Source organism: Argentina silus (genome assembly GCF_951799395.1).
Source record: "Argentina silus genome assembly, chromosome: 4".
NCBI classification, from domain to species: Eukaryota; Metazoa; Chordata; class Actinopteri; order Argentiniformes; family Argentinidae; genus Argentina; species Argentina silus.
Window position 1 is genome coordinate 18,681,244 of NC_139658.1, and position 26,592 is coordinate 18,707,835.

Consider the following 26,592-nt stretch of genomic DNA (forward strand, 5'->3'; position numbering starts at 1 on the left):
TTGGTGAGAGTCATTTGTTTTTGGGGGAGATTGTATGTGTGTGGGAGGGTTGTTGGCTGTTGGCCACATCTTCCGCTTCCCCCCCTACCCTTCATAACCAAAGCTCTCTGCCCCTCAGCTCCTGCCCCCCCCCCCCCTGCCGCGCAGCACAGTCTCATACGGTGGTCACCCTCATGACCACCTCACGGTTGGCGGTGGCACTGATGCGGGGGTCGCTGGGCCGCAGCTGGCTGAGGATGTGCAGGATGGTGTAGCCACAGTGGTGGTTGAGAATAGTCCTAACACGCTGGCCTGTTCGCCCCCCCCTGTCTGCTCCGGCTGAGCCATGGGGAGGGTTCCTTCCTCCACGCCCCCCACCCTTGCTGGAGCTGATGGGGTCGCCCAGGTCCTTGGCTTTCTCATAGTTCAGTACTTTCCACTGCTGGTTCACCGCCTGCCAGCGCTTGAAGATCCGGTAAACAGACGATCCCTCATGGATTATAAGGCCTGGACAGAGGCCAGACAGAGAAAGACAGAGAGAGAAAGAGAGAGAAGCAGATACATTAGTGAATGTAAAGGGAGAGTGAAGAGGAGTAAGAGAGAGGGAGGGGTGGGGTGGGGTGTAATATAATATAATAAAAGAATATACTCTGGGAAAAACTATTTGAAGAAGAAATGATTGTTGACCACCTAGGCACAAGTGTGGTGTAAATATTTAAACAGTTTGAATGTACTAGGCTCTTCAGTGCTGTACATTTGCAGGGCAGACATATCGCACAGACCACGGCCTCACCAAGGGTAGAAAAACAAACAGAAACGACCAAAACAAACTACTCATGCTGCACAGATGCTCTCTCTCTGTCCCTCTCCCTCTCTCTCTCTCGCTCACGCTCTCTCTCTCTCAAATACCATGAACACTCATATGTTAAATAGAGGTAGATAACAAGGTATTCCATGGAGATCCTGGAAAGATGCATTCCATGGAGATCCTGGAAAGATGTAAATAAGTCTGACCAATCACAAATGTTGATGAATATGCACTCAGTCCGTCTTTCACACATTTACCAAAGCATATTGCACATTCAAAAGGTATCCATGTGTGTCTTGTCTTTCGTTGGATTTATGATGTGGCCACCAAGAAGAACTGCATATCCTTAAGATTTTCAGTCCAACTCAAATTAATTGTATTCAAACCACTTGTCACACTTGAATCACTGATTAAGAATACAGAGTAATCTCCACTCTGAGATATCTTACCTATGCACACTATGTCCATGAAGCCGTACATGCCGTAGCAGATCTGGAAGAGCAGGTCCTGGCGCTGCCACTTGGCAGAGGGGCTGAGGGAGGACCACACCAGCCACGAGATACTGGCAATGAGGAACAGAGAGCCAAGGATGATGGCAGCGATCTGCACCTTCTCTATCACCGTCAATGAGATGGCCTGCCACTGGGGGGAGAGAGGGAGGGGAGGGGGTGAAGTCAAGGAGGCGAGACATGTGGAGGTGGATGTCGGTGCACAAATGTTATGCTACAGAGAAGAGTGTACAATTACTTGAAAAGAAAAAAAGGCAGACAGACAGACAGAATATACCTGCAGAGGGTTCTTGGTACTGATGGCCAGGACCTGGTACTTGAAGTAACACAGTTCACAGCTCCAGGAGCCTCTCTCACTGATCCAGCGGATGAGGCAGGGCTGGTGGGTACAGCGCACAGAGCCGGCACAGCGACAGGGGCTCAGCAACTCCCCCTGCAGGACACAGAGAGCAACAACATTCAGAGAGGCTTCAGATCAGCAGGCTCTCGTAGTTCTGAATGCATCTACTACAGGGATGGGCAACTCTGGTCTTGGTCAATGGTTATCTAATCAATCTGAGGGAACATTTTTGGTGAGTCAGAATACGCAGGAACTCGGTCAATGCAATGCAATTAGGAACACAATGCAATTAAGAATACACACTGGGAATACACTGTTGCAACACAATTCTATGTCAATGTCATAGAGATGAACGTCATCGTATGATTATAAGTGCTGCTGGGACAACATCAAACAATAGTCTTTTACTGCTACCTAAAAGCTTGCGTCATTTGGCTGAATCCATGGGACAACATGAGATCCACATAAACAAGATCAATGTCATGTCATAGCCACTGGCTGAGGTCAGGGGTCATGGTCAAGGGACTTATCCCATCATCTGGTCTTTTATTCCCCTCCATTATGTCCTGTCATCATTATTTATTTCGGTAAAGGATGGACAGGAAAACACATCTCCATGGTAATAAGATGATATAAATGTGCCAGGATAGCGCACTTTAACACAATACAAAATGGAGTACAGTGATTGGACACACTCTAGAGGTGAATGACATTGTGTGATGGAAGCAGGTGTGTATAGAAAGAGGCCCATAAATGTCAGTCGATAAGTAAGGGGGGCATTATAGTAAGTACATAATAAGGGTAGGAGGACATTATGCAATACACATTCCCTGACAAAGAATACTCCTTGAATACTGAGACTACTGGTAGTGGTACATGATTTGTGAAGGAATGTTGTTAATCCTTATGGTTTGGAGAAATACCCCACGGAAATGGTTGACACCATCTCCGGTAAAAAGCCAAGAAACACCAACAATTGTCAAATTCTATATCAGTATTTGTTGCAATGATAATTTTGAGATGTCTAGAGCATCACCATACTTAATCATTGCTGTGGTACTTAGCTATGGTTTGTTTGTGTTTGAAGACAGGAACCTGGGGCTGGAAAGGGATAAGGACGGGAGATAGAGAACGGCGAGGGCTGGGAGGATTACAGCTAAATGCAACTGAGATAATGAATGAAAAGAGAGTACCAGAGGAGTGTGTGGGAATAAGCCTGTATGTTTTTGTAAATGCCCTCATTACCACAGTGATAATGATTCCCCATGTCTCCCCATTCCTGTTGTTCCTGCTCTTTTCTAAATGCCTAAAGTGCAAACAGCTTTATCTTTTCATCCACCGTTTCTGTCCCCCACCCCCCCCACTCACTTCCTCACTGTTTCCCCTTCCCATTGTTTTTCTTACACCCCCCCTCCTTCTCTCTCTCTCTCTCTCTCTCTCTCTCTCTCTCTCTCTCTCATATCCTCTATGTCTCCTCTCTTTGGCAAGCTGATGTTGTATAGTTAAAGCTTGCTCAGTTTTTTTTTGCAGTGCATGTATGTGTATGTGTGTTTGTGCGTGTGCGTGTGCGTGTGTGTGTGTGTGTGTGTGTGTGTGTGTGTGTATGTGTGTGTATGTGTGTTCAGATTCCAGATAGCCACAGGGCTGCTGTGGAGAGGGAGAGGAGAAGAGTGGGGAGAGAGAAGAAGGGGGGACGGGTGAGGGGAGGGAGGGGCGGGAGGGGTGGTCGGTGAGTCAGCGCACACGTCTCACTGTTTGCCGTTGTGGCATGGCTATCCAGAAAGCCGATGGCTTGTGTCGCTTGCGATGTAAACCCTACCATTACACTCACTCCAAAAACACACTTGAGCATTTAAATGGTGCATTTTCAATGGGCATACTTAATATAGAGGAATCACAGTGCTGGTACTTAAAGTCAGGAATTACTTACACTTTTAGATGGCAACTTCAGGCTCATTTCTCTCATTCCTCTCTCTCCAGATTTTGTTACCTCTATTGAATGGTGGTATTGAACAATAATAAGTAGATTTCTTTTAATATGATTTGAATTCCACAACCACACAGCAAGCTGTAGCACATCCCAAGTGTAGCTCATTCTCTGGTGTTCCAAAACCGCCAACTAAACCTGAACATATCTGCTCATTCATCAGCAATCAGCAGGAGAGGCTGGTGGAGGTAGAAATCAGAGGACAGGTTCATTGTAATACATGGAATGGAATGAGGAATGGTATCAAACACACATTCCATTCCATGCACTACAATGAGCCTGTCCTCCGATTTCTACCTCCACCAGCCTCCCCCTGCAGTACAGTATATACATGTCTTACTATCAGGAATACGGGTAAATATCGGGGTTACAAGGAATGCGTGAGAATGTGAGTGACTGAGTAACTGAATATGCCATTGAGTAATCATAGGTGGGACAGATATTTGATTCCCCAAACACGCAGATTGCCCATCACAACAACGTTACGTAAATAGGCTTTGTTTTGGGGCATATAAATATCCACGCTCGTTGATGGTTCAGCTAGCATCGACTGAAGGGACTGGGGCAAGAAAGTACCAGCTACATTAGATGGACTAATTCAAGGGTAAGCCAATCTAAGGCATATTACCGTTCTAAATCCGATAACGTGGACAGCTAAGTAACCGATGATGCCTTTATGAATGTAATATTACTGAGGCACAGGTGAACCTGCAATATGGCACGATGATTCAAAGCTACAGAGTAATCAGGGAAACAATTATGTCATTATGACTGCAATCCTGCAATGTGTCATCTGGGGATCTGATGATGAGCCCCATGCATATTTGAGAGAGTGTCAATGTTATGACTATCAAATTCTGAGAAAGGGTAGATAAACTGATGGTGTCATTATACATTGGGAGCTATGGTGCATATGGTATGTATGTTATTGTATGATAGGGAAAGGAAGAACAACGGTTAAGCTAAAGAGAGAGAGAGAGAGAGAGGTGAGGGAGAGAGAGGGGGGGAGGGGTTCATGACACATTGGTTGACAAATACAAACTGTCCATCTTCCAGTCTCAGGTTAACAGTGTCAACGGGACATCAACCCTGAACCCGCACTCCGGAGGGCCTGGCGTCCGCCACAGGCTGTTAATGAGCATGAATATTTCATGGCTCCTGACAAGGTGCCTAATTGTGTTTGTCGAGGTAAATGGCAAACACCAGGGAGGCCGGGCCATCACCTGTTGAGACACTTAACCTGTGCAATCTATTCATCCAGGGAGAATATTTAGAAACTATGACAGGGGAGAAATATGATCATCATTTTACTTTTGTGTGTCAAGAATATTGTGGTATTTATTAATCCACAGCGAGAAGGGTTTACCCACCTTTTTTTTCATTTCCTTTTTTTCTCTCCTTCTCTCTCTCCCCTTTGTCTCTCTCCCCTCCCCCACTCTCTTTCCCCATCTCCTATCATCTCTCCTTTATGATCTTGCTCTGGTCCATATCATTTGGGTAGTACAATAATAACACACACACATACACACGCACACACGGACGCACGCACGCACGCACACACAGACACAGACACAGACACAGACACAGACACAGACACAGACACACACACACACACACACACACACACACACACACACACACATACAGACACACACGTGTCTGTGGATATGTTCACAATTACACAGAGTTACTGCTCCCTGAAAAACCAGACAGTGAGGTGACAGAAAAGGTTGTTATTGTCTCTGGTCTCAACATTTCTGTCTGACGAGACAGACAGCATGAAAAAACATAATAAATGTATTCATGCACAAGGTGATTAGATTCATCCACATGGTAAATATCAGTTTCTCAATCGCCTCTCTTTAGAAGAAGTGTAAGGTTGTGAAAGGCTTGGTAGCAATATCAGTATATGATTGTGTAGCCTTTGTGTTATCTTTTAACTGCTGTTTCATGGCACAATCACAATTATTGATAGATCAAATAACAAGATAACCAGTGCAATCAATAGCTCAATATCTCAATATCTCCTTTCATTGCATGTAGGACAGTTGTTGTCCATGTTAAAGACAATTCACTGTGGGCATTGTAGGTTCCATGTCTCTCCAGAGATGTTGGAAGAATGTCAGAATATGCCTGCAGTCTAATGCCTTACACATCAGCAGTCTTGCACAGAGCAGAGCCTCGGTACATCCTTGCACACTACCTCACAGCTGACAATGGAGTTAGTTTGCCTTTTAAAGGATATTCTTGGAACCATACTTGCTAAAACTTTCATCCAGGATAAGACTCTACCTCTCTTCTTTGACCACTATTTTTTAAACTCCTCCTAAGCTCTTCATAGGTTTCTCAACTAAATAAAAGGATTTGACCCATTTCATACACATGCAAAGGTCTTTATTAATAAGGATTATCATTCCCTGTGCAGAGGTGGGATAATACTTGACTAAGATTTGCGATAGGGTTAGTGCACTATAAACAGCGCTCCCTCTCACAGACCCAGAGACTTCTTCATTTCTCAAATTCATCTGCACAGTAAGTCTCCATTATGACACTCCAATAAATCAACTCCAAGCAATGTTGTCATCTCTGCTCTTCCAATGGACCCACGTGCCTGCTTTCAAAGGACACCACCAAGCCTAATTAAAAGTGTTCAAGGGTTATGTCTAATTTGATTCTCTCCATGTATAGCTATATAATGGGACGTGGTGCAACAGAGACTTCTCTATGATACCATTGGCTTGCCCATAGAACTAGACTAAACATGGACCTTTTTATTGGCTCTTTGACGATGAAATAGCCCCAAAGACAACTTTTTCTATTATTCAGTTCGCACATAAGACCACAGGAAGTGGGATTTGGTAGATCTACCCGTTTTTAAACCAGAAAATATAAACCAACAGATGTTGAATTGAGGAACAATTTATGTGTCTTATCTTTTCTTGACCATATCTCGTAGAATCTTCTTTGAATCCCCTGTGAATTTAATCGTGCCACACAATGACAAAGGTCATTACATAGCTTTACCAGAATGTATAGCCTACTTCATATATTTCAATGTCTACACTCACTGAGCACTTTATTAGGAACACCTTCTCATGGTGGAGGTGGTGTAATGGTGTGGGGATTGTTTTCTTGGCACACATTGGGCCCATTAATACCAATCAGTCATCACTTAAATGCCACAGCCTATTTGAGTATTGTTGCTGACCATGTACATCCCTTCATGGCCACAATTTACCCATCTTCTAATGGCTACTTCCAGCATGATAATGCACCATGTCACAAAACAAAAGTCGTCTCAAACTGGTTTCATGAACATGACAATGAGTTCAGTGTTCTTCAGTGGCCTTCCCAGTCACCGGACCTGAATCCAATAGAACACCTTTGGGATGTGGTAGAATGGGAGATTCACAGGTTGAAAGTGCACCTGAAAAATCTGCAGGAACTGCGTGATGCAATCATGTCATCATGGACCAGAATCTCAAAGGAATGTTTCCAACATCTTGTGGAATCAATGCCATGAAGAATTGAGGCTGTTTGGAGAGCAAAGGGACACCCTACCCAGTGTTAGTATAGTGTTCCTAATAAAGTGTTTAGTGATTGTACAGTATGTCCTGTTGCCATCGCTGCCTACAACACTGTTACAATTCATTTTACATTACTTGCGTTTCCTGTTATGCCGGTGATGAAATCCTAACAAGATTTTCCAATGGCTAAAATCCTCTTGGGACCCCAGCTGTCACACAGGTCTGGTATTGGCCAAGAGATTGATCAAGAATAGATATAGTCATAACAATCAGATAAGGATCTAAATGCTTTTTCTGGGTTAATGTGGTTGGCAACAAGTACAGGCACAAGCACTTACACAGACCATAGAATATAGGGAGAGAACCGGGTGGCATTATTCAACCATTTCATATACGGAACAGGTCACAAATCAATGTTTACACACATGGACATCCTTATTTAGAATTCTGGGATTCTGGGATGCATTATGAAAGTATTTGAATAGGGCCAAAGCTTCATAAAATCCAACTTCTGGCATCATGTGTATCCAGGTCATGACATTCTCTGCAATATATGGTTGGACAAGATATAGCATCACTTTGTTTTGATGGGTAACATAGCATACCAGTGGACAAAAAAAAGCTGAAAATGTGTTTGGCATCTTTAGAAACTAACATGGTCATAACTTTAAGTGATGGGAAACAATAGGATGGGTGTAGGATGATTGCATATTCCTCCATGCTACAAGACTCCCCCACTGAGGAGTATGCCTAAGTTAAAAGCCTTGAAGGGACCTAAGTGGCAGGTGGGAATTTGAGGTGCAGGGCAGGGTAAAGGTAAATTCAATTTCAACTCTACATAGATTCAGGAAGTGACTGAAATCAATTAATTTATTATAAGATAATTGAAAACAAATTATTGCAATTATTGAACTGGACTTCAGTTAATGTTAATAGAACAGAACTGACCCCCAGCCCTGGTGCAGGAGCTATGACTGAAGCCTACCTGTTCGAGGCCCTGGAAGCAGATACGGCACTGCGGCGAGCTCATGCCACTAGCCAGGCTGCTGAACGACACAGCGTCCAGGCTCGTTTGAAGTTTCGCATCTTTCTCCTCGAACGCCAGGCTCCGCGGCCGGGGGTCAGTACCATAGTACTCCTCCTCGTCATCCCGGGTAGAGCAGTCGAACGGAGGCCACCCGCAGCCACCCACTCCGAGCCCTCGCATGCTTGTTCGTCTGTCTGGGTCTGTGTCTGAATCGGTCCCTCGTCTTGAGCCAGACCGCATCAAAACCAGAACTTTCAGTTCATTGAAAAACATACGGATCCGATACTTAAACATCATGAACTACATAGGCAATATGCGGCTTTGGGGTGAAAGAACGTATCAATAAATGGAGTTGGATCAATCAGGCATGTCTTCTGCACGATTGGGAGAGCCAAGCAGTCTTTTTGTATTATTATTATTAGGCCTATTAGGCTATAGTTATTATTGTTATTGTTGTTGTTGTTGTTGTTATTATTATCACTATTATTGTTATTGTTATTGTTATTATTATTATTATTATTATTATTAGCCTACCCAGTGCTATTTGGTTCAAGTAGCCTGCCCAGCTATGGGCTATGGTTATCAAAACAAAATATCAGAGGTGTCCATGAAAAGCATGGCTGCTGAGCACAAATCCCGGTCAATATAAATTCAAATATTACAATGTAAATAGAGTAGTATCACTCTTTCTTACATAGGCTATTGTATGGTTACAGCATGTGTAGGCTATTAAGCCAATGCGGAAGTTTTTTCATGGATGGGCAAAGGCTGTTTTGTTTCGCGATTCAGCGGATGCCTATACAAAAAACAATAATATGTTTCAGTGTGAGCGATGGTCATAACTAAATGGCAATAAGATCAAACTTAATCGCTTCACGCACATTTTCGATTCAGTCGCTTATGGCACGAATGCAAACCTGGAATATATGAGGAGCTGAGCTGTCCAAGGTTCGCAACGAAAATTTGGTATTCTATCGCTTGCAGAGAGGGCAGCGAGAGACGGAGCGGGGGAACGTCGGAGGCTCAGGGATAATATAAAACGTTATTAAAAAACAGATGTCGCTATGGCATCAGTAAATCCACTGAGTCATATTTGGGTGTTGCTTTCATCTGCTCAGGCCGTACAAAAAGGCGAGTTAAAATTAGACGAGATGGCAATCATCTCTCTTTTGTTTGTCCCTCAGTGGCATGCTAGCCATCAGATCACCCGTGTTTACCCCCTTTTTTTCCTTACTGTATTTTCTCAGGCTGATAAATACAGAATACGTCCCACACTGTTCCCCCTCCACACAAGTCCGAGAGCCACTTTACAATCCAACGTGTTCGCATTTTAAACAGGATCGGACGAGACACCAAAAATCTGTAGAAAAACACACATCCATTGAATTTCCATGCTGTTTTTTCTTCTTCCTGCAACGATTCCTGCACAACGTAGCCTATACCAGGAAGAACGAAGGTGCAGGGAAGAACCCCCCGAAAAGACGAATGAGACTAAACGATTACATCGTCATCCCAGATAAACTTAACTTACAAATAACGGGGTCGTTTACAAACAATACTATCACGTCAGTTCAATCAATAACAATAAACACTATTTTACATGGTAGCGATGAAATACTTGCTACTGATAGCCTAGCAGATATGCCTCCATCTAAATCGATTTCGAGGACAGACAAACGGAGGACCCTATCCTGGGAAAACATGCTATTTGAAACACAGACATGTTTATCTTTATCGTTGTCGTCCCCTCATTTTCTTATGAATTTGCCTTCCCCCGTCTCTCGGTGAGGAAAAAAAATGATCCGCCGTTTTGCTGCGCATTGGCAGAAGCCGCTGTCCGAGGTGCTGATTTCCATGTGACGTGGCGGCCACGTGCTAGTTAGAGTATCCCGGGAAATCTAAACGCTGCCTGTGAAGCCTAGGCCCAGCCTGCTACGGGACAAGGGAGTGAGCCGTTGAATGCATTTGAATAGAGGTAGGCCTATAGGCCTGAGCAGACACCTGACCGCAGCATAGGCTAGCCTACTACACCATAAAGTGATGATGCCCTCTAACACTTTGAAACGTTGACCACCACCCATACCTACATCATGTTATTTTCACGAAGTTGAAGTAGCCTACCGGTTGTCAAATAAATCAAACAAGTCCTACTATAGTTCCAGAACACCCAGATAAAAAAACATAAGTCGCATGAATATGAAAGTGCAGGATGTGAGAGAGTAAAACCCCAGTATTGCTGTCTGACCCCCACTGAGAGGCACCCTGGGTAGAACTCTCCAGGGGGCGTATGCACTGTCGGCTCGATGCATTCTTTCGGCTAAGTCGGCTCCACATAAAGCAGCCGAGCGCAAAAAGCCTACACTGATCCAAGCACCAAGGCCAATAATACAAATAAAAAATAAATTAAAACTACTTACAGAAAAGACTGCTATTTTTGTAAATACAGTAGGGGGGAAGGACATAGGCAGGAAATAAGCCTAGAATTATCTAGACCTAGAAGGATATGATGCATTTAAAATGTGAAAATATTAAGTTAGCTTTAACTAAAATCTAAACAATCACTGTTTTCTCTTTTTTACAAAGACCTTTTATATAGATTATCGGCTAAAGTGATCTGTAATGAACCAAAGTAACAATTAGGCCCCACCAGCAGACATTTATGATAAGCCTTTTACTCCATTGGTATAGCCTACGGTTTACTTATACCGTTCTCTAGCCGATGCTTTTACAATCGTCAAGGCCAGCTGGGCCCATCCAGTTTACGGGCGCTGTCCATGGTGCTGAAACACAATTACATCGGGAACACGCTAACTTCGGTCATAAAAGTCGGAAACACTCCTCGGGTTGTTGTTGTAAAATACAATGTGTTTTCAATCAAACTTCAGGGGAAATGGGAAGACAACAAACTGTGTGTGCCTATTAGAATCAAAGGGATAGCAACAAAAAAAAAAACATTTACACACTAATATCTCCAGCATTGATGGGATGTTCTTCTGCGATTCTGAAAAGACCATTTGGTGTCTATGGTACTGTAGCATTCAAAAGTAATGAGGGGTCAGGAACAAAGCAGTGTGTACAAGAGGATGGTGGTTGTGTCACAGGGACACAATATTGGCTATTGGTCAAGAGCAAAGCAACACCATATGTCACATTGGCTAGCTGAAATATCTACTGAAGGATGTGCAGGTTTGTGTCCATCAGTCTATACACTCAAACCCCACAAAAACACAAAGACATAATACATATGTGCGCCATCACACTTATGTTGCATATAAAGACTCAGACATACACAGACCCACAGACAGACACACACACACACACACACTGCGCCGCCCCAGCTGAGCACAGTCTGTCTCTATGCACTCAGCCACGTCACCCACACCAAATGCACACAGATTGTGCTGGCAGGCAGTGCCTTCAAAGCACAAAGAGAACTATCCCAGTTCTGCTCCAACTGTCTAGCAGCAGCTTGTTTACAAAAACATTTCTTTTCAGGATTTGAATTTTCTTTTCTTGTGGTCTTGAGAGTTCTTACCTTAATCAGTCTTTTTTTTTTTTTTTTTTCTTACAGTGGGTCCTTTCAAGTCAATCAGTCAAACCACTTTTTGTCCATGATTGTGTTTTTCTGTTATTGTAAGGGAAACTGAGTCATAGTGTGATGGAAAAAAAGTGACCATAAAAAAAAAAAGTGAAATAGTGTTATCTGAGAGGGCACATCTTTGCTTTCTCTAAACTGTAGTTAAATGGAGCAGGATATAGAAAGTCCAGGGCTCTTACAAATGTTTTCCTCACTTCTACAGACGAGTTTCCATAAAATAAGATATCATAAGGTTATAGTCCCCCTCTCACAGACGTAAGATCTTCCTGCTCTATGCTCTTCTGGCTGACAGGCTGCGGGCTGTCCAGGCCCTCCTATCTCTGCTGGTGGACAGATGGTCATCCCAACTCAGTGCAGCTATCGCTACTGCTAGGACACTCAACCACTCTGAGTGAAATATACCCCGGCATATGGGCCCGCATGGCAGGGAGCGTCCTGGCAGAGGGCCCTCTGGAGGGCTAGCAGGCAGGATGGGGCCCTGCGTTTGCCCAAGATTCACTGTGATGATGGAAACTTACTGAGACGTAAAAGAGCTTGCCACCTTCTGAATGCTATTAGGAGAACTTTCCAAGCTGGATCATGATGGACAACGTATGTATTTAGAGGCCAGGTTCAGTCACTGATGCTAACAGAACTGTAGTGATGTTCTTAGAGAATCATACCTGGTAAGAAATTATTGTGTTGTTCCATTTTTGGACCTTTGTAAAACAGTAGGCAAATCTTTTGATGCAAGCTGTGGCTGAGGTGCTGTGACTTTCTTCCCATGCCATTAGGGGGCACTATTATAACCCATCACCTTTCCCAGTGGCTCAATCTCAAAAAGGAAATCTTTCTCATGTTTAAGCAGGAGGTGAAGAGTATGCTTTCTAATAAAACCATGGGCGTAATCCTGTTTCAGGTGTGACATTCCTGTGATTCACATTGTACCTGTCCCACTGCCATCAAGGCTCTGTGTTCCTTGGATAATTGTGGATAGGCCTAATATCCCTGTGTCTGATGCTGGTGACAAATCAATTTCCACACCTGGGATTTATTCTTCTGTTCATTATGAGTATGGTATACTTCTAACACTATGAGGTGTTGCGTTACACTCTTGGACAGAATGTGAGTCCCCTCGTAAACAGGATGCAATTAATTCTGAAGAGAGGTATGAGTCTGGGTGTTGATGCATTTGCCCCGGTCTCATTTACAAATAGCCATCAAATAAATTCAAAGGTTTGAAAGTCATGCCATTTTACATTGCAGATGAAAATGTGATATCTGTGTCTCTGACACTCCCTCACTGGACATTTATAATTTAGTTGAGCAGGTAAAATCAAATGGGAGGCTAATTAGGTAGCCTATAACAAATGAATGCTCTGAGTAAAAATTTAAAAACACACAGGAATGAATAATTTTAGTGGAATCACTCATTCTGAATACTTCCTTTGGAATGCAGGAGGTTCTCCCAGCAAACCAGAGCGGTGGATGAGCCTAGCAACAGCAGTTCTCCGCCAATCGCAGCGCGGAAAAGAGCTGGGAGGGGTTTCGAAACGGCCGGTCACCATTCACCACGACACGGAACTCTGCGCGCGAGAAGCCGGGGGCAGAGACATCATAACGGCAGCCTTGTAGACGAAGTCTTCAAATCTATATGGTCATAACATAAGTTGTCTCTGGAAGAAAGCAATCCTAATTATTATTATTTTGGGAGATAAAAAGCATTTGAACAAGCACATAAGAAAGATTCAGATTCCCCCACCCCCACTCCAAAATACTGACTCAGCTTCATCTCATTATAAAAACAAGAGCACAAAAGTAAATGTATCATCGAACAGCATATACATTACTGGAAAGACACATTCATTAAGTTCAGTCGAAGCACATATTAGAAGTTAATTAATTGTGGGGGTAAAAAGTGGCTTTTAGCCTACTTAGCTCCGCCTTGAAGCGACAGGAAGCGCCTCGCTTCACCAAGAGTTGTCAGTGTTTAGAAAAAGTCAAGTAAGGCCGAAGTGAAATCGAATGATTTGATCGAAGACATCCGCAACAGTTTCTTCCACCCAATCTTCGCATAAACACCCACGCGAAGTTACCACGAATGTTGTTTGATACTCAGAGGAAGTGAAAAAGATGATTTCGTTTATGCATTAATCGCAATTTGGCTAACCTGCTACAAAACAACAAACGTGGTAAGTATTGTATATCAATAAAATATTGTAAAATACTTCTATCAAGCAGATACGATCTAATGCAATGTATTCGTGTTAGTCTGAGGGCCCATTGTTTGTTATTTTAACCAAAATTATAGCAGCAAGTTCAACAGTTCATCTTATCTGCATTAAATGTATTATAAGGTCTTGATTTGTGCCCCCGTTGTCAATGAACACTATAGGCTACAGTTTTTACACTTACAAGTTATTGCCACGTCAGGAGACGTGTTTAACAGCGTTGGAGAAGTTATGTGGCCTATCCACTCTGTCCGGTCCGATTAATTAACAAAGAAAGTCTGCTATGGACGAACACCACGTGTTGAGGGGGCTTTCGTTTTGTTCTGCGTCTTGCCACGAGCCCTATAAAAAATGTCTTAGCAGAGTGCATTGAAATGGTTTTAAGGTGCTGTTATAGTACATTGGTAATTTCTTTCTAATTGCAAAGTAATGGAGTTGAGCAATTTGTGTTATTACAATAGTGTAATAAGGACAGTTAATAATAATTGTGTAATAACAACTATTTAAATCCCTAGAACATGTTAATATATATATATTGTCGCTACAGTCAGTGTTACGACACACGTTTAGGGGCAACTCAATGTAGAGCCTTACCAAAATCGCTGGCTTGGTCTAACGAAAATATTTACTTTTCTTGCTGCATTTATTAATAACAGCAATAACATGCTTTCATCCTCTTCTAGATTCTAAAAAGGTTATGGGCTTTTAAAGTTATCCTATAATGTAATAATCTAGTACCAGTTTTAGATGTCTGTGGGGCATTTATAGTTTTGTATATTAGGAGCATTTGCCAATATGCCAGATGTGATATGGTCTCCTGGCCTATTGTTGATGTACTATGCAGGTGACCACATCCGGACTGTTAGCTCTGATGAGTTTATGGTGGCTTTATAATCATCATTATACAGTAGTTACATGTGCTCTTGACAGATTGTTGACATTGTCCACAAGCATTTATATAGATACTAACTACGTTTGATGAGTCTCCTCTCCTTCTGGATTTACGTCCAATAGCCATGAGTGCAGTACCCTATGGTACCTAAATGAATGTCAAATCTAACTTTCTTTCTTTTTCTGTCTCCCCTATCCTCAACTCTTTCCCATCCATGTCTGCAGGGAGCCAGCGCTAAGTGGTTGACCACAGGAATGTCTTGTTGACTGAACCCTTGTCTCGTTGGATATCAGGTCGGATTCCAACCCCATTCTCACACACACACATACAAACACACACACACATGCATACAAACACACACACACACACACACACACATGCATACAAACAAACACACACACACACACACACATGCGCACACACACACACACACACATGCACACACACACACACATGCACACACACACACACACACACACACATGCGCACACACACACACACACATGCGCACACACACACACACACATGCACACACACACACACACACACACACACACACACACGCATGCACACACACACACACACATACACACACTTTCCGACAGCTTCTTCAGCTGTGGAATGCAGAAGTGTGATCCTAGCTAATGAGGAGCAATGCCAGAGAAGGTGAAGGGTGGGAGGGAGCAGACGGGGCAATGAGCTGGATCTAAGACAGGTGGTCCTCCATTTTGGAGAACATTGGGGCAGAAAGTGGGTTGGTAGGGACAGATCCAGATCTCTGTAATAAGTACTCAGTAATAATTGTTTTCTCTCTCTCTCTCTCTGTCTGTCTCTCTCTCTCTCTCTCTCTCTCTCTCTCTCTGTATGTCAATTTGTCTGTCTTTTTTTTCTATCATTTGCTGTCCTTTGCTGTCTTGCTCTCTGTTCGTCCATCTGTCTGTGAGCCAGGCCATGGCCCACAGCAGTGGGGTTCAGTATGAGCCAGTGGCAGAGATAGGAGGAGGTGCCTATGGGACGGTATACAAGGCTCGGGACCCGGAGAGTGGCCAGTTTGTGGCTCTGAAGAGTGTACGTGTGCAGACGGACCAAGATGGCCTACCTATCTCCACGGTCAGAGAGGTTGCTCTGCTGAAGAGACTTGAGCAGTTTGACCATCCCAATGTGGTCAAGTAAGACAATTTAGTTGGTTAACTTTTATCTAAGCGGGTTGGTTGGTTGTGAATCCAACACTGATGATTACACGCACACACCCTATGTGTTCATTCTCTCACAAACAACACATTATATGTGATCATTCACTGTTGTAAACCTTCTTATTCACACTTTTCCAGGGTTGGTTTTGTTGTGACTTGTGAAATCTAGCTTTGACATGCATCTTGTGCAACATTACACCCACATATGTAACCTCAGACGTCTCTGGAATGCACAAAGGCTCACTGGTTTGTCTTTGAAAAGCAGGTTCTGTAAAGTGTATTGCCTACTGACTCACCATGGCATATCTCCCCTTCAGAACATGGTGAATGACTGGGTGGTGTCTGTCTGTTTGACTGTGAACCGTAGGCTTATGGATGTTTGTGCCACTCTGAGAAATGACAAGGAGACTAAAGTCACACTGGTGTTTGAGCATGTGGACCAGGATCTCAAGACCTACCTAGAGAAGGCCCCGGCCCCGGGCCTTCCTGCCAGCCGGATCAGGGTAAGAATCGAGGCAAAGTGACGGGGTCAGGGACTGAAATTGAGCCAGGCTTGTAGGCATACAGGACCAGGTGTTAAGTCAACATGGGTTGCCTTCTCAATCTGGTTGGATGTGTTGGAAGGATATTCACCTTGACTGTAGTGTGGACCGAGCCTGGTGCGCAGGTTAAATGTGTCCTCCTGTGGGTGTTAGGACCTGATGCACCAGTTGCTGTGTGGTCTGGCATTCCTACACTCGAACCGTGTGTTGCACCGAGACCTGAAGCCAGAGAACATCCTGGTGACTAGCCGTGGCCAGGTGAAGCTGGCTGACTTTGGACTGGCAAGGATCTACAGCTGCCACATGGCCCTCACACCTGTGGTAAGAAACACACACACACACACATACACACACACACAACGACAACACAACATTGTTGATGATTGACAGGTCCTCCATCTGCAGCAGTCTTCTTTTTTTTTTTTTTTATTGTTACTTTCAATCTCCCTTCAGTTCTCTACCTCTGTGTCTCCCTCAGGTGGTAACTCTGTGGTACCGGCCTCCTGAGGTCTTGCTCCAGTCCACTTATGCCACACCTGTGGACATCTGGAGCACTGGCTGCATCTTTGCCGAGATGTTCCGACGCAAGTGAGTGAGCAAGCAGGGCCCGTGATTTAGTTAGTTACATTTGGTATTGATGTTAGTATTACCATGGGGAGTAATATTCAACATAATGTATTCAGACTTTAGTCTCAACATGTAGGTCTATAGCATGTACTTAGACACATGTACATTGTGGATCTAACAATTTATACCCCATTGGATTAGTTGATGATATTGAAATATATAAAATATAGTAAATGACCACCTTGGCAACATGACTTTTCATGGCGCAAGCCAATCCCTGGCAAGAATGTGACTGCTCTCATTTCTTGCATTCTGCTGCTACCATGTGGCAGAATTGCAGTATTGTATGATACCGCTGTGGCACTCTGATTAACTGGGGACTGGGGGATTTTTATCAGTGCGGTCACACCAATGCACACAGGGGAGAGTCAGCCCCAGACCTTTTAATCTCTCATAGACAAGATTGTAACAATAGAATAGGACAGGACTGATTGGGCATGGAGTCTGTGCTTCTTGGGTCACAGCAATGAACGTTTATCATTTTCCAGAACCACCACCACACTAACCCTTTTTTTTACCTACTCTCTCATTTAGACCTTTGTTCTGTGGAGACTCTGAAGTGGACCAACTGGGGAAAATATTTAAGTGAGTACTAAATTAATCTCTTGTCACATTTGCTCAATCCTTGCTGTTGGAGAACACTGGACTGACTGGAATGCTCCTGTCTCTCTTTACCCAGTGTGATTGGCCTGCCGCCGGAACAGGAGTGGCCTGCTGATGTCACACTTTCACGACAGCACTTCAGCCCTCTCAGCCTCCGCCCAATCACAGACTACGTTCCTGAGATCAATAAGCAGGGGGCGGAACTGTTGCTGGTAAGACATCTGGGTTCTCTAATCAGCCCTGGTGAAACTTCGCCTCGTTGATATGTGACACTTTGTTTTTGAAATGCGAAATGGGAGAAGTGGATGAGCAATGCCATTTGGGTTAGTGTGCATCCTGGCTAAATTGATACATTTACTAACTTGGTAAATGAGACATGTTAAGTTTTGTTGAAGCTATGATTAATGAAGTAAAGATGAGGAGAAACAATACAGATACATTCTTATTTTTTCACTCATGTTGTAGTGTCATATTTGAATTCAATCTTTCTTTTCTTCCCACAGGAAATGTTGACCTTTGACCCCCTGAGAAGGATCTCTGCCTTGAAAGCTCTAGAACACCCATATTTCCAGGAGGTGGAGGAAGAGACTCAAACCAATGGTTGAAATGCAGTGAATGACACGGAGGAATGGGACAGTGAGGAAGTGTAGCCCTGAATCCAGTTGGTGTACTTTCAGACCACAGGTCCTTTGTTGTGTCCTCTTTTTTTTATGTTACTACACAACTCCTGCAGACAGACGCACCCAATAGATCCTCTGGAGGAGGTCTAGGGGAGGAGAAGTGGGGTTCTTAGGACCAATATGAAACTGAAGAGGGATGGATTTTATTTTTTTTCTCATTCCCTAAGTGCACCCAGAAACACACATTCAGCATGGAATAACTGCCCTGAGTCATTATTTTAATAATATATTATATAGCCTAAACGTTTTTCTGTTTTTAAATATGCACATACACAACCTTAGTGGCATTTGTAGTACAGGTTTGCGGGCCAAAGAATGTGTTTCTGCACCAAGCATTCCTACCTTCATTCCAAGAACACCTTGCAATCTCTGAGTACTGCCGAGACTAATAAAAGCTGCTCCAATCATCAACTAAACTAGCCTTCTCTAATTGTGCCTTTTTAATTAATTAATTGTTAATTGTATTCTAGAAATGTCTTCTACACTCTTTTACATTCCTATCAGGAATTTGTTCCACGCATATCTTGTTTGTAAGTTATTGATCTCTTAACACCAATTCAAAGAAGAACGACAGGACTGCACAAGCATAGCTATACAATTGACATTTAATAGGAAAATTGGATTCACAAAATAAAACATCAGTATGTAATCAGGTAGACAGTGGGTTGAAAGGCAGTTACAACAACAGAAGAAAGAACAGAAGTGAGATGATAAGGATAATGGCAAATTTAAGACAATTTAGAACAGGAAGTCAATACCAGGGTTAAGCCCACATCATGACAGAATGAGTCAACTTATCAAGAGATATTCTATATATTCTTTGTGGTAAATCATGTCGAGATTTTAGGGGAAGAAACACCTTTCGAACACAGTACAAAAGTGTTTGGAAGCCATAGAGCCATTGCTTGTTTGAACATTCCCCCAGCATGGTTTCAATAAGATTATTCGGAACTGTCAAATAAATAAAATAAGGCAATAAAAACTATGAACAAAGGTAGACAAAGAATCCTTGGTAATGTTAATTACAAAACAATTATACATGATAATATGAAACTATGACAAGTAGTTGATCAAGCGGAAAGTGATACAACCAGTTCTCCGCATGTGTTTGCACAGATTGAGTAAACCTTTCCCCCAAAGACCTTGAAATGTCTCAGTGCCTTTCTATAGCAGGCAGATAGTCACCACCCAATCACAATGCCAACTGCCACATAATGTCAGGTAAGATACACCACATTTTCCTTTTTCCCTTCATTGTTACAGATTACTGTAAATTAATTCCAATCTAACCTTGTAGTTCATCTCACCAAGAGTAACTTTTCTTCCTCATCTCTGTCTCAAGAACTGCACTTCCATTTTTCCTAATAATGTTAGGAAGGGATCATTTGAAACACTCCAGATTGCAGTTGGAGGATCATTTTTGGTTTAAGGGCATCTGTTGGTCATCTTGACCGTACAACAAGCTTGTTGTCCATGGCATCCTCCTGGGCTGCCTGCCAACCACTCGCTCTCAATCACCCCCTTTTAGGCCTTGATATCAGACTGGCACTGTTCAAGGAGTACCAAATCCTGTTACTTAAATTAAGAAGTGTGTGAGAACCATCAACACTGGCGAACATAACAAAACGAACACATGCAACAACAAAAAATGGCAAAAATGTTTTTTCGCTGAAAGCAACAATTGTAGAGGTGCATACCAGCTGGACAGAGCAAGGAGACATGAAAAACATGCTGCCTCACCCTAGCATTTTAAAAAGCATAATCTTTAGTCCAACTGACTGATGAAGACAAACCTCTGATATTACATAGTGACGTGTTATTCAGTGTGTGAGCCCTCCTTTAATGTCTATAGTACCATAACACAGACGACAGATCTAATGTATGTGTGTTGAATAAAGTGCAATGAGGAAATAAAGATCACTTGAAACCTCTTTTCCTCTTGAAAGGCCCTCTCTTTTTTAGCTTGTGTATATGCTCATCAGTGGCACGACACATCTGGTGTACCTTTTTCTGTAAGGAAACATTGGCCACAAACTGCACACTATGATGAAAGTAAAATCATAAAAGCAACAAAAAAAAGATGATAGTCAATATATTGGCACAATTTTAACATTTGCCCTGGCGTTAGCAAAACCCTTAAAAGATAGATTGTTCTTGCATAAAGTGTTTTTACTCATGCTATCACACATTGCTATGCTGGTGGTTCACATGCAAGTTCATTGCCAATGCAAAACTATTAGCTGACATACAGTATATGATGCACATATTTACTCCATATACACCGTATGTAGTTCACTTTGCCTTGAACCAGTGGCCCTAAGTGGGATGTTAATTGCTCTTAGTCTGTGTGTCTGAGTCTAAAACTTTTTATATTGGTGTGTGGTGTGTGTGTGTGTGTGTGTGTGTGCATGTATCCAGTGCCATGGTTTGTGTTTTAAGATGTTTCACTCATTAGCCTCACTGTTCCTATAGAAACGCACTGGGATTGGCTCTTGGGTCCTTCTGGTTCCTATAGCGTGCGGCCAGCCACACACCCAAGATCTGAAACAGAACAACAGTCATGAGAAGTGTGTGTGCGCCCAATGTGGTATTTTGTGATGGGTTCATATTGTGTGCATGTTTGAGGGCTTATATGGGTGCAGGTAGTTCCCCTCTTAGAAAAGATTTCTCACATGCTGGGTTAAAAGAAAGACACTTTTTAGAGAAAGGACAACTGTGACAATATTAACTCACAACAGAGTGACATAAATCATCAATGGTTGCTGACCTCTGTAAAGCTGAAGAAAAGTCCCACTCCTCCCAGGATCTTCAGGGCTTCTTTGGCATGCTCCAGCATCTTCTCTCCACAGGGGACACAGGCTTTTGTCAACGTGCAAGCCTACAACCACAGAGGGGGAGTGAGAGTGTGATGCTGAAACTGACCTTTCGCTTTCTATTCTTGTATCCCGTATGCTAATGTATTCTGTATTGTATGTCTCCATATTGTAAGCCTGTCTATGTATTATCATATGCACTACTATAAATACAAATACCACCAACTTCCGTTGGCTATTAAGAAATCTTTAAAGTGCTGGTTTTGTTCTTAGTCTACTAATAGTTAGGCTTAGGGGTTTAGAGAGCTGTTGAGGTCAGCAGAGTGGAGAGGTACAACCACATCCAGGGAGCAAGGGTCTTTTAGAGAAACCACACATTTTCTTTCCTGATGAACAGAGCTGTTGTCACAACGAGAAATCTGCTGGTGCAGTATACTCCCAGTCCAAGAGATGGACATCAGTAATGAACTGCTACCTGGCGTGTGCATGAGTGCGTGTTGCCCTTACTGCTTTGCAGATATGCTTGTCGAACTGATCCTGGCTCAAGGTAGTGTTCAGCAGCCCACAACAGTTAAGCTTGGTCTCCAAATCCCCACGTGTGTCATCGCTCATTATCCCCCATGTAGCGTTCAACAGCTTCACCTGAGTTTACAAATACAAGCATTGGGAAGGAGACACATTACATTTTGTGACATTTAGCAGACGCCTTTATCCAAAACGACTTACAGCAAGTACATTTGTCTAAAGCAAGTAAATCATCTATACATTCATATGTAATCATAAGAAAAATAAATCTATACTAGGACCAGGGGCCATTGGCAGTCACAATGCTTATTATTATTTACAGCAAGTGAAGAATGAATGTCCTTAAGAGGAGAACAGACAGACAGACAGACAGACAGACAGACAGACAGACAGACAGACAGACAGACAGACAGACAGACAGACAGACAGACAGACCTGCTGTCCACGATTAATAGCCAGGCAGGAGCAGGACACTCCAAACTGGAAGAGGAACACCAGGAACAGAACAACCATGTACTGAAGAGGGCGGAGCAGTCAAGGAAATACAAATACATTCTGCACAGAAGAGGAGAAGGGGTATTTAAAACATCCCAGAAAATGCCCTTTTACAACCCAGAGCGAATTCTTCTATTTTAATAATTCATATAATATAATAATAATTTTGAAGGATTCAGCGTCAAAAAGACACCTTGAACAGCACATTTGAGTACAGTAGCCCAGACTGGTTCACACTGACTGGAGGAGAAGGATACGAAGAAGAGCATGACTTGGTGGTGGTTGAGGGCCCCAATGAGGCCCACAACGGAGATGAGCAGGAGGAAGACGCCCACAGCGATGACCCCACCGATGATGTGGATGCTGGACACGATGCCATAGCCTTTTTCCCAAGCTGCCACTCCAATCAACAATAGACCCACCAACTGCAGAGAAGAAGATAGGGAGAGAGTGAAGGAATATACATACATATGTGTTTGTACACAAACATGCTCAAACGCACAAAGGCGCCACAGACAGACAGACAATTGTGCAGCACAAGCTAACCTTTTTTGGAAAACAACATACCACCAAATTACTCTAACAAGCACAACAGACATTGAAAATGTGCTAAACTGATTAAAGTCTCTCAATGTGGTATTTTCTGAGACTGAGGCCTCCTTCTAAAAAGGGAAACACATGTCTGGGTGTTGTACAGGATAACAATCAGTAATTAATCAAGGACAACCTAGCCTATGTAAGAGACAACCGTTTAGAGCCGATAGTGTGATGACAACAGTTTTATGCAACTAGTTATAGTCAGTGACTGGAGAGCATCACGCCACAAGTTTAGTGACTCACTGAATAATGACTAGTGCGGTACTTAGTGGTACAGCCAGCTGACACACTGATAGTGAACACACACAGCGTTGCCTCTATCACGAGACGAGGGCCAGGAGCCTGCTGTGGCAAACCTGTCAACATCATGCGAAGAATGCATGTCATAATGACAATGAAATAACGTTTACTTTTAGATGTTGTATTGCAAAATTATAAATAAAAAAAATACACAATCCATGAGGATCAACAACAGGAGACGTCGTCCTTAGCCACTATGTCACACTAGCACGCACACTAGATACCTACTAATGACGACAGCGATGATTTCAGTGACTGTGGGTACAACCTTCATCAAATAAATCATGTTTGTTGTCCCTCTACAAAAACTACAAGCTAACTTGTTGATATGTGATACTATTTACAGTCACCAATGTGCCAGCTAATGACAACACAGTACGTTCAAGATACCTACCTGTCCCTAACATGCTTCTCAATCTCAGTGACATAATTTGGACATTGATCCTAGTAGCTACTAGCTGCTATCGTTGTTATATCGTCCCTTGACAAGCTCAGGAAACATCCCGAACGTAGCTACGAGCGGCTAGCCACTTACCATGTACACCACGTTGAGGGAACAAAGAGCATTTTTAGAACACGTAAATCCTCCACACACCATTTTGAAGATGTTCTATCAAATGGTCCCAAATGCTGCGGACACTTTCTACAGTTATTTATTCACTATTTCGTCCACTTTCGAGAGATAAACTTAGCGGACGCACAACACCGCTGCCCCTTTAAACCCTCTAGCGGATATCCTGTCACTGTCAACGTCGCTGAGTGGGTGGACTAAAGTATCCAAGGAACCTTATTGGACAACAACCGTTGTTTTTCTCATTTTCCTTTGACCAAATTTGTTCATTATTGGTTATTTTGAATCACAGAGTACATTTCGACTAATCATCAATCATGCGCACTCGCACTTGAAGAAAAGTGCAACCTTGACATTGATGATTATGAAGCTGCTGGGAATAATGGTGAAGTTGTCCTCAAATCTAGGGCCAGTTTTGAGTTTTTCACACTAGAGGTAGGTATTTGTGAGAGTAAGCTGATCTTAGATCAGTGCCTAGGGGCGTGTCTGCATGTGGAGGCTATAATACTGGATAAATCAAATACAAGTGATCATGATTAATTCAACATTATTGACAATTTCACAACTGATTTTATGTAGCCTTACCTGAAACGAAAAAATGCTTCTTGTTAAACCCAATTTTAGGGCAAACTTTTATACATTTTACATTTAAATTTACATTTATGGCATTTAGCAGACGCCTTTATCCAAAGCGACTTACAACAAATACATTTGTTTAAGTAAGTGAATCATCTATCCATCAGTCATCATAAGATAAAGTAATCAATGCTCAGACCAGGGGCCATAGGCAGTCACAATGCTAGAAGAAGGATTATTATTTTATTTTTTTTCTACAGGGTGGTAGTGGGGATGAAGATGTCTTTAGGAGGGACCGTTAAGATGTAGCCTGAAGAGATGGGTCTTCAATCTACGGCAGAATTTATAAATCAGAGCTTCATAGAAATTACAACTTAGCCTACATATACATTAAATTAACAAGTCAAACAGGTTGCCATGGTGAACAGAAATGTGTTCCCAATAATGCAAGAATAAATCAGTACGGCCTATTCTAGTGAACTTCTGATCGCTCTAGTATCTCTCCATCAGGTGTCATGTTTTGTCAGAGGATAAACGCATCACACATCATCATCAGCATTCTTGAAGTGCTTTAACAAGGAAGTAGACTTTGAAAGGAAAAAGTGTTCACGGGACATTCACTCGTTTTAATAAGACAAGTGTTGGATGATTGATCACCCGTTTATAGGCCTATTTAATGGTCTCAACTAAATACAGTGAGAAAAGCGTTGGTCGAAGTGCGCGCAGATGGACAGCGAATGTCAATGCACCTCGATTCACCGGAGACAGGTGCCAAGATGAACAGGAACAAGTTAGCCCAGTCGAATGCGATTCGGGCCGAGGTAAAGCGACATGAAACTGTGAAAAACAACTTTGCAAGACTTTTTAAGCAACTTGAGAGGGTTGAAGATCAACAACTGCGGTCTGGCTTAAAAGTTTACCTTCACTCCATCCAAGGTAAGCAGGTCATGTGTCTCCTGTGCGGCGATACGCTACCCCTCCTGCAATAACAGATGCTCTCTTGGAAGGCGTTTTAGAGCAGTAGACTATATTGAGACCTTTTAGTTGTCATAAAGTGTCATTGAAATAAAACCAAAGACGTCTGTATATCTGAATGTCATTTTGAAAGTTAATATCAAATTGTTGGCAATATATCACACAGTGTTTGTACCATGTTTAAAGCCCAACATTACTCAAGCTTCTCTACTAGCCACTGAATGACTCAGTTTATGGTCTGGTGGGTTTCAGAATGGGGTTGTGGTATGCAGACAGGCCTCCAGTCCAATTGAATGTCTGGTGTAAATGGGTAACAACACATCTTACAGGGATGTGGTAACACTAATAGCAAGAAATTACAGAGAACTTATGACAGTACATCATTTTCATAGAACAGAGGAAATAAGGTAGAAATGATGTAGGTGTGTCTTGGTTCATAAATGAGACTGAGAAAGCAGCAGCATCTCTTCCCATAACACGTAGGCTTTACAGAGAGGGAAGGAAGTCATCATACACACACCCTTCTTGGACTCACACACATATACTAGACTAGATATAACTCCCTTGACATGAGTAATGGTGTATTATTGTATTACCAACATTTCGCTAGCCTCCAGCTTATTCTGTTCAGTCATGTACACATCTACCCACAACCCCACAAAACATACAGGCCCACACACACACACACACACACACACACACACACACACACACACACACACACACACACACACACACACACACACACACACGAACAATACATGGGTTCACACAACTGTATACAGCCAGACATGGATTAATACCATTCACTCATTTATGCCAGCCTGTCTGTGTAACAGAGTTGATCCTCTGCCTGGGTTTGGATTTGAACCCACAACACACATATCACTCTGTACTCTACAAAGCACCAACACTACCATTTATTCAGCAAAGCATTTATTGATTTAAGGGAGTCAATACTTGAAGTCTTAGGAAGGTGGTATTTCTAGGCTGAACCTCATACATAGTGCATAAGATTTTAAATACGAAAGCTCAGAAAAATGTGTCTCTAGTGTTGCTTGTGGCAATTCTTTGACAATACCTTTTATGAACTCAATGAGAAAAGGTATTCATTTTCTCAGAAGTGCAGCTTCGGAGAAAACAACTACATTTAGACACTATTTATAGTTCATGCTTGAGAGATTCTATTTTGACTCAAAGAGAGATGGAAGGACTCAA

The 26,592-nt window shown here is 42.7% G+C and overlaps 3 protein-coding genes across 3 annotated transcripts; 1 reads left to right on the plus strand and 2 right to left on the minus strand.

Moving 5' to 3' along the window:
• Positions 1-154: 154 nt before the first annotated feature.
• LOC310803168 (E3 ubiquitin-protein ligase MARCHF9-like) lies at positions 155-8,474 on the minus strand (the record flags this gene model as incomplete). The annotated part of the gene is made up of 4 exons (XM_083667853.1): positions 155-486; positions 1,237-1,429; positions 1,574-1,729; positions 8,136-8,474. The coding sequence occupies 4 exons, from the start codon at positions 8,472-8,474 to the stop codon at positions 155-157; spliced, it is 1,020 nt and encodes a 339-aa protein (XP_083523979.1).
• Positions 8,475-13,748: 5,274 nt separating this feature from the next.
• cdk4 (cyclin dependent kinase 4) lies at positions 13,749-18,957 on the plus strand. Its single transcript, XM_083669043.1, has 9 exons — positions 13,749-13,946; positions 15,102-15,170; positions 15,826-16,046; positions 16,438-16,573; positions 16,766-16,933; positions 17,091-17,200; positions 17,774-17,824; positions 17,919-18,054; positions 18,346-18,957. The coding sequence occupies exons 3-9, from the start codon at positions 15,829-15,831 to the stop codon at positions 18,445-18,447; spliced, it is 921 nt and encodes a 306-aa protein (XP_083525169.1). The 5' UTR covers positions 13,749-13,946; positions 15,102-15,170; positions 15,826-15,828; the 3' UTR covers positions 18,448-18,957.
• A 150-nt stretch (positions 18,958-19,107) lies between these two features.
• LOC310804003 (tetraspanin-31-like) lies at positions 19,108-23,966 on the minus strand. Its single transcript, XM_083669044.1, has 6 exons — positions 23,788-23,966; positions 22,613-22,780; positions 22,296-22,376; positions 21,843-21,977; positions 21,290-21,400; positions 19,108-21,063 (listed from the first exon to the last, which is right to left on the minus strand). Exons 1-6 carry the CDS (start codon positions 23,848-23,850, stop codon positions 20,989-20,991), a joined length of 633 nt encoding a protein of 210 aa, XP_083525170.1. The 5' UTR covers positions 23,851-23,966; the 3' UTR covers positions 19,108-20,988.
• Between the last annotated feature and the right edge of the window lie 2,626 nt (positions 23,967-26,592).

What these genes read in the sequence shown, in the direction of transcription:
- LOC310804003 (XM_083669044.1), bottom strand. Translation starts at nt 23,850, where the DNA reads ATGGTGTGTGGAGGATTTACGTGTTCTAAAAATGCTCTTTGTTCCCTC. An exon ending in CTATTAATCGTGGACAGCAG is followed by an intron (nt 21,978 to 22,295) that starts GTCTGTCTGTCT and finishes TTGTAAACTCAG; the next exon opens with GTGAAGCTGTTGAACGCTAC. An exon ending in ACAAGCATATCTGCAAAGCA is followed by an intron (nt 21,401 to 21,842) that starts GTAAGGGCAACA and finishes CTGTGGTTGTAG; the next exon opens with GCTTGCACGTTGACAAAAGC.
- cdk4 (XM_083669043.1), top strand. Translation starts at nt 15,829, where the DNA reads ATGGCCCACAGCAGTGGGGTTCAGTATGAGCCAGTGGCAGAGATAGGA. An exon ending in ACATGGCCCTCACACCTGTG is followed by an intron (nt 16,934 to 17,090) that starts GTAAGAAACACA and finishes TGTCTCCCTCAG; the next exon opens with GTGGTAACTCTGTGGTACCG. An exon ending in GCCGAGATGTTCCGACGCAA is followed by an intron (nt 17,201 to 17,773) that starts GTGAGTGAGCAA and finishes TCTCTCATTTAG; the next exon opens with ACCTTTGTTCTGTGGAGACT.